We start from the raw sequence: 11,134 nt of genomic DNA, 5'->3' as shown, positions 1-11,134 counted from the left end.
AACTTACTCCATGCAGACAAAATGCTTATACACATAAAATAAAAGGCATGGTAAATTTTTTTTTAATTTTTTTTTTTATTTTATGTCTATGAGTGTATTTCCTGCATGTATGTGAATGCATCCATGTCGTGCAATGCCGTGGAGATCAGAAGAGGGCTTCGGATTCCCTGGAACTGAAGTTAAGGATGGTTAGTAGCCGCCATGTGGGTGCTGGGAATCGGACGTGCTGGGAATCGAACCCAGGTCCTCTGCAAGAGTAGTCAGTACTCTTAACCTCTGAACCATCTCTCCAGCCCCAATAAAAAAAGTTTCTTGAAAAAAATTTCAATTCTTCTAATATGAAATGGTGTGAAAAATAAGTGTGATAGTTGGTTTAAATTAGAATTATCTGAGTCAGGAGCCTCAGTTGAGGAATTGTCTTAATTTGTGGGTGGCACCTTCTAGTAGCACCCCAGATATAGAAGTTACATGGCAGAAGGAAGAGTAGTCACCATTTGCTTGCTGGGCCTTCCGTCTCACTGTTAATTTATCCTGTTGCACCTGCTACTTCTGACTCCTAATAACAGACCAGTGTTTCCAGGTTTCCATCCTTGACCGAGGACCAGTCTACCTAAAGGAACCCTACATGTTTTCAGTTCCAGGTGGAAGCTGCTGAGGTACCCAACACCATGGACTGAGAACCTGCTGGGTTCTCTGCGTTTTCAGTATGAGACAGCCACTGTGGGATGACTCCTGCTGCAGAGGCATCACTCAGCCTCAAGGACCAAGCAACTACCCATTCTCAGCCGCTCAGGTGCAATTCACTTGTAAACATTTAACAGTAAGCTGATTTGATAAACCCTTTATATCAGTTCTGTCCCTCTGCAGAACTATGAATAACACAGTAAGATACATATTTCATTTCTAGTTCATCTGAATTACCAAGGAATCTTTGTAGGAATTTTTGTGATTTATAAAATAAACAATTAATTTATTAACACTGATTTCAAATATAACTTAATTCTTATTAAAATGAAAATAAAAATCCTTAGTGTACCAACACTAATTTTTTATTTATTAGAGAGAATACATGTACAATGTATACAATGTTGGAGAAGAAGGTTGATAACGTAGACAGACCGTAATGACTGCACTCTGTGCATGTGATAGAGAGGTTTTAGAAATACAACTCTAAATCTGAGCTCCCTAGAGAGGTGACTTTCCCTGGGGTCCCCAGTCAAATGCATAAAAACCTCGGCTCTCTCTAACATCCAGTCCTCTGTGAATCGTATAAGTCTAAGGTATGAGAAGATTGGAAGCAGGTAAGTCACTTACTGATGTGGAATCGTTTTGTGGCTGAAACAGATGTGTCCTAGTCAGAACAGGGCTCTAGACCTAAGGTAGGTGAATGGGAACACAAGAACCTTTGTCTCAAGCAAAATAGACAGAGAAAGGTCTAGAGTCATAACTGTAAGAGACTCTAGAGCGAGCAGACAGTGCCAACAGGAAAGGAGAATGAAGGGCCATAGAAGCCTTTTCTTTCTCACACACCACAGACCTCTGATTTGTTCATAAGATTTGCTTTGGTCTCGGGTCCTTACTACTGTAAATGTCCTGCCTCTTCTGTTCTCTCATTCAGCATTTTCACATGCTAGAATCTGAAAGTACAGAAAGAAAAACAAATTTCAGAAGTCACTATCATCCAAAAGAGGAATTTTCATAAGAAATTTCATTCATTCTAAAATGAGTCAAGACTTTTCCTTTTTGTTATTCCTAAGTTTGCCAACCATCAGCTCCAGAAGCTAGGCCTTTTCTAGTTCCTCTTTTACTAATTCAAAATTACTTGGCTTTGGGGAATGGAAAGATGGCTCAGAGGTCAGGAGCAATCACTGCTCTTACAGAGGACCTCGGTTCACTCCCAGCACCCACAATGGCAGCTAACTACTGTTCATAGCTCCAGTTCCAGGCATCCGAAGCCTTATTCTGACCCCTATGAATACTGAATGACATGAGTGTACTTACGCACCAGCAGGCAATACGCTCATACACATAAATTTAAAATAATAAATAAAATATTTTTTTAAAAAGAATTACTTGGCTTTATCTGTATCTCCTTCTCCTGCTGTTTCTGTTCAGGAGTGTGGTGTACATTTCTGACCTTCAGCCCCTCTTTTATTTCCATACCTGTTTAGATTTCTGCCACCACATCAAGAAGGATGGCATCCTTCAGGGAGCATGTAATTTCACTATGTGCCATAGACTGACCTTGGCAACTGATGTTCAAAAAAGGACATGTGCAAAATCATCCGTCCAAAACTCCTGACCCAGAACTTGCCTCTCCCAACTTTCTGACATGTAACTTAAAGCCACTATGGCTTCATCCTTCACTCAGAATGATAGCTAGAAAGGGGAAAAAGGAAATAATTCATAATCATGTGTACAGTATACACTAGGCAGCATTGAGCATGACCAGATCAACACAGAGAGCACAACAGAAGTACATCCATGTTTTCTCATCTACAGATTCCCTAAATATCTCAAAACCTCTGAATTTCTCACTTTCTGGGCACTGTACCAAACACATTTCCTGAGAATGAGTTTGAGAAGATCGAGTTTAACACAAAATCCAACTGGGTTCAGTAAAGCACAGGCTCTTGAATAGAACCCCTCATACTTGACACGTTGACATTTTGGGAATATTGATCTTCCGTGGCCTGTATATACTGGATGACAGGACAGACCACACCCCCACGTCAGAACCAGAATGCCTCCAGGAATTTCTAGTGGTCCTTTAGGGAGCAATTTCAGCACCATTTGAAAACCACTAACCCAGAGTTCGACTTGGAAGTGAAAAAGCGTTCATTTCAATATGCTGTTTCTTGCAGCTCTGTGAGGAAAGTCTGGAGGCTTGACCAGGGGGTTTCTTGTGTATTTTCTAAGCCTGAGTTGGCTTGAGTCGTTTGGACCTGGGGTGACTTTTCACATTTACTTATGCCTGAGCACCTTTGCCTGGTTCCTTGAAAAAGAAAGCCTTCCTCAAGGTCTAAGTCTTCATTGTCTAGGGAAGAACAATTCTTTTGTGGCTTTTCCAGAGTTTTCTTACCTGTGGGAAAGGGCATAGAAAAGGGAACAAAATATGGAGAATTGCTGGCATTTCAATTACAACTTATTTCTGAACAGTGTGGTATTGAACATGTTCCTTATGAAGCTGGACTGTGGCCGCCTCCTCAGGGGCTCCCCTCAGCCTCTTACCCTTACCACAAGGCTTGACAATTTTTCTCATTTCTCTTTCCCTCAACTAATTTCACAGATCACAAAATGATGTGTTCTGCACCTGGAGAAACTTTAAATCCACACTGTGTTCCTCACCTCCCATGGCAATTTCTACAGCCCTCAGCTTCTTCAGAAAAACTAAAGATGGCAACATCTCCTCTCCTCAGTCTTTACAAGAATAAAGGAGGTACTATAGGGAACGGGTCAAATTGAAATCAATAATTTTAGAAGTTGTTTTATTAATGTGGTTTCACTGGTAACTCCTTATCTAATTCTACTACCAAAAAAATATCACATGTTCTTTGATGTTACTTCTCTCTTCTAATCCATTTTCCAACCATTTCCATTCAAGCCCACCTAATTCTCTCCAACTTAAAAAGAAACTTACAACTAATACTGACTGATTTTTTTCTTCTCGGGATATTGTATTAGTCCTCAATTTATAAACAGCAAATATACCTGCCTCTATCTGTATACCATTGCGTCATATATATGTTCTCACAAGTACACAAGACTGGGACCTGTTTTAAATGCACTAAATATTTTCAAAACAGTCGTCTTTAATTCCTAAATGAATCCACAACATTCTCCACCAAATTTACTACCATCAAATCATATCATAGGGCTAAGTAGACAAATTTCTCTTGCCTTTGTGATCTCATGGACTTCTTTCTGTACAGTAGAGTGTAGAGTCCATTTAGTACATTATTTTAGTTATCTGTGTAAAACACTGTCTCATGCCAGGCGTGGTGGTGCACGCCTTTAATCCCAGCACTCGGGAGGCAGAGGCAGGCAAATCTCTGTGAGTTCAAGGCCGGCCTGGTCTATGTAGTAAGTTCCAGGACAGCTGGGGCTACAGGGAGACCCTGTCTCAAAAAGACCAAAAAAAAAAAAAACCACTGTCTGGCCATATTTCCCATCTTTCCAAAGAAGCAAATAAAACCTACTTCATCTTTTCTTCTGATGTAGTTCCAGGTACACCAGCTGTGAAAAATAATCAGACAAGTGACATAAGACTCTGGTGACATAAACAAAAATCTTCAAATACATTATAAGATTTCAGCTCCATTGAAAACAGGAAGTGAGGTTCCAGGACGTCTGCCTCAAGCATGGATACCATAAACCACACAGGTATTCGTTACACAGTCTTCCACTTGCTGGGCATCCCTGGCCTAGAGGACCAGCACATGTGGATTTCCATCCCCTTCTTCATTTCCTATGTCACTGCCCTGCTTGGGAACAGCCTGCTCATCTTCATCATCATCACAAGGCCTAGTCTCCATGGACCCATGTACCTCTTCCTCTGCATGCTGGCGGGAGCAGACCTTGTTCTCTCCACAACCACAGTTCCTCAGGCCTTGGCCATCTTCTGGTTCCATGCTGGGGAGATCTCCCTGGATCGCTCCATCACTCAGGTCTTCTTCATTCTCTCCACCTACATCTGTGAGTCAGGGACCTTGCTGGTGATGGCTTTTGACCGTTATATTGCCATTTGCTACCCACTGAGGTACACCACTATTCTTACAAACTCCCTGATTGGAAAAATCGGAGTGACTATCATTTTGAGAAGTTGTAGTACAATTTTCCCCATAATATTTCTTCTGAAAAGACTAACATTTTGCAGAACCAACATTATTCCACACACTGCTTGTGAGCACATTGGCTTGGCCAAGTATGCTTGCAATGACATTCAAGTCAATGTCTGGTATGGATTTTCTGTCCTAATGGCAGCAGTGGTCTTAGATGTTGTTTTAATATTTATTTCCTACATGCGTATCCTCCACTCTATCTTCCACCTCCCAACCCAAGATGCTCGCCACAAGGCTCTCAATACCTGTGGGTCCCACGTCTGTGTCATCATCCTCTTTTATGGGCCTGGGATCTTCTCAGCCCTAACTCACCGATTTGGATGCCACATTTTACCCCATATCCATGTCCTTCTGGTCAATGTCTGCATTTTGGCTCCACCAGTGCTGAATCCCATCATTTATGGGATCAAGACAAAACAAATCCGAGACCAAGTAACTTATAACTTGTTTCCAAAAATAACATGACTTTGAGAACAAATCCAAACTATTGTTTTCTCAACATTCTAGCCACACAGAGGGAGAATTCAGTAGCCCTTGTTGGTAAGGAACACAGAGATAAATGTCCCAACGACTCTGTTTCCAGATCAATTCCACGACAGCTGATTGGTGGTATGCCCTTCAAGGTCACAGATCAGTAATAAGAGATCTATGTCTTTGGAGATCAATGAGTTTTCTCATTTAAAGTCCAAAAAATGCATTCATCTTTGACTTTCATTTCTACTCTCTAACCCTAGATAGAATTTTAGGAAGAACTATGGATGCCCGTGACACTGTCCTCACGCCACAATGATTACTATTCCTCTTGTCTGTTTGGAGCATTGCTGTGTGTTCATCCCACCATCCTCCTCTAATGCAAAATTCTATTTCATCTTCAGATATCTTGTTATCCTCTTCAAAATAAGGAATGGAAAAGAGAGAAAAACCAATGGCATTCCCAATCCTGTAGCATATTCTCCCCCCCCATTCTCCCTCTCCACTTCTTCCCTCTCCCTTTTCCCCCTCTTGTTTTCTCTTCATTAAAACAAAACATCTGGAAATAGTTGCACATACATCTGCATTCAGTCATCCAATATCTTTCTCCCTAGTGATTTTACTCCAGTCACCATTGACAATGTGTCACTGGATCTATTACATGCTTAATTCCATGGTCAATATACATGGCCAATATGAAGTAGCAACAGAATTTGACACAGTCAAGCAACTCCTGATCTTGAAAATCCTCATTCATCCCATGTTAAGTGATACAGTAGAAATAAAAATAATTACCAAGATTGATTGTCTACGTCTTCTATAGATATATTCACTACTAAGATCTTACACATGACTATTTCCTGTTGTATATGTATGTAAAGAGAAATTTCACTTTTAAGTTAGATTATATTCTGCCCACTCTCCTAGAATGCAGCTTTCTCAGAGAATTATGTGGATTTTTTTCTCATGGTAAAAATACAGAACTCTGTGAGCATTTTTAATTTCTCCTACAAGACACTGCATACATTTGGTGTTAATCATTATTTCATTCTTTTGTAAAATAATCTAGCTAAGCTATCTGAGCCTGAAATTTTAGTTTCTGGATTTTCATTAATATTTACTTTCTGTGTTTTTTAACATGCACTAATCATAGATTTTAAAGTGTTCAGTGTGATATTTCAGTGCATACATGCAGCATGCAGTGCTCAGATCAGTATATTTTTCTACCTCTTCTTTACTACCTGTAGTGATCCCATTCTGCCTCAGGGTGACTCTCACACAGGAGAGGAGACCACACAGCTCTGGGCCTTCTGTGTCTGACTATTTTTCTTACCATGTCTTCCAGTCTCACCATGTTGCTACAGATGACAAGATCCACTCTCTTCATAGCTTACTAAGAGTTTATTATGTTATCTACCATATTTTATTCATCCATTCACTCATGGACACCTAGATTGATCACATCTTGGTGTTGTGAATTTGCCACAATAAATGGTTCTGCAGGCTTCCCCTGTGGTCTGCTGATTGCATTTAGCTTTTGGTCATATACCCAGAAGTGACATAGCTTGAACATAGGATAGATTGATTTTAAGTTTTTTGATTAATTTCCACGCTGTTGTCAAAAATGGCTATACTAATTAACAGGCCCATCAGCAGTGCCTGAGAATTCTTTTTCTATTATCCTAACAAGCAGTTTTTGTTTTCAGCAATAGCCTTTCTAACAGAAGTGAATTGATATCTCACTGTAGTTTTGATGTACATTTCCTTCACGAAATCATATTGATCATATTTTCATATATTTGTAGGATGGACATTTGTATTTATTTGGGGGGGTTGTCTATATATTTTTGCCCATTTTCTAACTGGATTATTAGGTGGACTCTGAAGTTTCCCTATCTTTGATATTATGAGGAATACTGTAGTAAACAAGTGAATTCAGATATCTCTTTGAAGTGGTATTGATGGATATATGTCAAGCCCACAGCTAAAATCATATTTGGTTAAAGTCATGTTTGGTAGTAGAATACTAAAAGCTTTTCCACTAAAATCAGGAATGAGACAGGGGTGCTCATCCACAAAACTTTGTTCACCATAGCACTGGAAATCTTAGCCACAGCAATTAGACAAGAAAAAATAAATTAAATACACCCAAATAGAAAAGTAAGACATTAAATACCGTCAGTTTACAGGTGACATCATCCTATATACAAAAAACTGAAAACAGCACCAAAACTTTTTATAACTGATTAAACAGTTTGAGAACAGTTACAGGGCATAAAACATACAAAATTTAATAGCATTTCTGTATATTAGCAATAAACATTCTGAAAAACAAATCAAGAAAACAATCTCAGTTAAACTAGTATCAATGATGGGGCTGGACAGATGGCCCAGTGGTTAAGAACTATTGCCTCTTGAGCAGAGAACTTGAGTTTGTTTGTCAGGATTCATGTCCGGAGCTGGCAACCACCTGTACCTCCAGCTGCAGGAGATCTAACATTTCTTCTGGCCTCCTGGAGTACCTAAACATGTGGTATGCACACACACAAACACACACATACAGAGAGAGAGAGAGAGAGAGAGAGAAATAAAAATAATAATTTCCTTAAACAGTACTTGCATCAAAGAGAATAAATTTCTCAGAAGTAAATTTAACCAGGAAGTTGAAATACTTTTCCACTGAAAACTATAAGTCATTAACAAAAGAAATTTGAGAAGACAAATCAATGGAAAACATGGATATACCACATCTGTGCAGTGGAAGAAATGGCATTGCTAAACATCCATATACTTCAGAGCAAGCTTTATCAGATTTCTGTTATTTTTTAACAGAAATGCAAGAAACAGTCCTAAAATTAGTAGAACCACCAAAAATATAGACAAAGAAATCTTGAGCAACTATCAACAAAAATACAGACATCGCTGAAATGGCAGCATTGAGTCCATTTGGTTGTAGCTGATTTTGCTTTACCTGGTGTTTCTACCCAGCTACTCCCACTGCAGCCAGACAGCCATGAAAGCTGTACCTGTAATTTCAGGGGGTGTATTGCTTCTATAACACTGGGAAAGTCCCAACTAGCCAGGTAGCATGTCCACTTACACAGCCAGACCTGTATCTCCATGGAGCCCATTTTTTTCTGCAATACTGAGAAACTTGTTTTTCCTAACCAAAACTTTTAACTAAAAACCTCTTTGTTAACTGACTGTTAGGGTTCGTGACTCAGTGGGTCTTTTCAGGAGAACAAATGCACGCGTATGGAGATGCAAAAATCAAGCAGAGTTTTATTAAACCAGCTAGCTGGGGCTGACTGTCCTTCCAAGACACGCAGGTCTGGTTAGAGCGATCAACCAACCGTTACACAAAAGCCCGCGTTTATACAACAAATAGTTTTAAAGCAAGCATTTCACAAACCAATAACTAAGAAAAATGTTACAACTCCCTTCAGGTGTCCCAATCGGGGAGGGATGGGTGGTATGTGCCTGGCACAGCCCTTCCCTGTTATCTTGTGTAAGCAGACATGCCTACGTGACACGACACAGATCAGACAGGTCAGGCTCTGGGGGCTGCAGCACTTGCCCCTATCTCCAGATGCCTGTGTCTCCAGTTGAGTTAATTGGTTACAAGCAGTAAATTCAAACAAGTAAATTCAAGCAGTAAATTCAGACAAGCAGTAAATTCCTCTTTCCCTAACACTGACCAACCCCTGCTCTGGTATAACCATGGTGATCTAATGTAACTGGTTATTGACTTATCCCTGGCATGATATAAATGTGGTTTTAAGCTTTATAAACCCAACTCTGCCTCCCCTCAGGGTCAGAAGTTCTTTGGGGCATTAACTCCCTCTCAAATGCCAGCTAATAAAGGACTCTTGATTTGACCCAAAATTGTGTGGTATTTCTCTGAGGGTATTTTATTTGCAGTCCCCCTAGCATGAAACACACAAATTTAATAGCGGCTCAGTCTTGCTCTGGATCTCCCCAACTCAATGAATTGTAACAGGGAGAGTGGCCCCTGATGTGTTACCCCCATGATTGCTGTATGACTCCATACCAAAACTGATCATGTATGTAAGTGCACCTGTGCCCTTCAGTCCACAAAGAGGATAGGAGTGGATGTGGGATCCCCTGAACTGGAGTTACAGACAGGTACTAACAGCCATATGGGTAATGGAAACCGAACTTCATTCCTCTGCAAGAGCAGACAGTGCACTTAACTGCTGAGTCATCTCTCCAGCCCCCAGGTATTGTGTCCAATATCTCCCTGACTGGTGTGGGTGGGTGGATGTTGCTTGTTTCCTTGCTTGTTTGTTTTGTGGTTTGGGGCTCTTATTTAGAACCTTTTATCAGGTGAGGGCTCTACCCCTGAACTACCCCCCACCAAATAATTGTTAGTCATCTTTATGGAAGAAATAGTTGTAAAAGAAAGAAAGACATACAAATATATATAAAAAAAAAAACAATGGTTTGTGAATTGTTATAAAACAGATATGAAACCAACCAAGAAGGCTAAGATTATCAGCAACACCTGAGCAGTGTGCCTTGCCTAGTCCCAGGCACATGACTTTTGAGCAGGGGGATATTGGCTTGTGTAGTTAACATTTATGTTCAAATCTTAATATAGTTTGGGTCCAAAGACTGCCATGTTTTCATCTTCATCAACCATATGCATCTCCCTTTGACTCTTTGTCTTAACAAATGTCCTAACTAATTTATCAAGCAACAACTGAGTGTAAATTTCAGAAATTTAAGCTTTATTTTATCCTCCTTAGCATAGACAGTTCGTTATTGGGGGGGTTGTCACAATTTCCACTATAATATCCCTTCCACCTACTAAAAAAAAAAAAAAAAACCTTAATAAAAAAACAAAAAACGGTGCCAGCATCTTTCCTGGGTAAGTCTTTGGTGCCTACTGCCTTGACTCCCCCAGCCACATTGACCCTCCCAGCTCCCCGACCCCATCTCTCCTCCTACCCTGAGTACTGGCCCATTTCTTGTCCTGGCATTCCAGGCCCCTGGACAGACCTCTTGATCCAGAATCCCCACTGCTTCCTGATCCTTTGCATCTACACCAACCCAGTTCCTCCCAGTAGTCCCCAGAAGCCCTCGGGCCTCTTTCTATCGCCACCTCCCTTTGCATATTGGGTGGCACAGCCACCAGCTTCCTGGGACCAACATCTTTCCTGGGCCCTGCGCCCTGGCCAGCCCAGCCCCCAAATTCCTGAGGTCAGCATCTTTTCTGGAGGGATCCATATCTTAGGGGAAAGCCTGAGAGCATCTGATCCTCATCTCACATGGGCTTCAGTGTGAACTCCTGAGCAGCAAGACAAGAACAATTTGGCCACTCCAATATAAAATCAAAAGAAAGAACGTGAAGCCTAGACCAACCAGCTTTTCATGCCCAACAAGTAAACCACAAAGGCACATAAAGTTTAAAAAAGAAGCAGACCTACTGACAAATTATACATACAACTAGCTCAAGGAATATAATATATATCTAGGCAAGGTTTATCTGAGAATGTTTGGTCTTTGCCCAAGCTTTATCTACATGGCACTTGGTAATTAAAAATACCAGACTGGTGGAACTAACCTTCTTGGATATTTAACAGCCATAATAATTTATCTATACTAACTGGATCAGAGGGACACAAAGGACACTTTTTGCTCCTTGCCCTCCTAGGTCGATTAGTTCCCAGGGACTATGAGCATCTAGCAAAACGTCCTGTAATGGTGGTGGGTCATCTGACCTCTTGATCAAGGAGGCCAAGGAGACCCCACCAGATGGACTTGAACCAGTGTCCAGTCTATAAAGAGGAGGGTCAACA

At 40.7% G+C, this 11,134-nt stretch overlaps 1 protein-coding gene across 1 annotated transcript; it reads left to right on the top strand.

Annotated features, from left to right (window-relative positions):
- The first annotated feature begins 4,361 nt into the window (after window positions 1-4,361).
- LOC103750852 (olfactory receptor 52B4-like) lies at window positions 4,362-5,306 on the top strand. Its single transcript, XM_008854133.1, has one exon. The coding sequence runs from the start codon at window positions 4,362-4,364 to the stop codon at window positions 5,304-5,306; it is 945 nt and encodes a 314-aa protein (XP_008852355.1).
- Window positions 5,307-11,134: the final 5,828 nt, after the last annotated feature.

The sequence above is a fragment of the Nannospalax galili genome, unplaced genomic scaffold, assembly GCF_000622305.1.
Source record: "Nannospalax galili isolate Female #2095 unplaced genomic scaffold, S.galili_v1.0 scaffold1387, whole genome shotgun sequence".
NCBI classification, from domain to species: domain Eukaryota; kingdom Metazoa; phylum Chordata; class Mammalia; order Rodentia; family Spalacidae; genus Nannospalax; species Nannospalax galili.
This window is presented reverse-complemented; position numbering and strand designations above follow the sequence as displayed.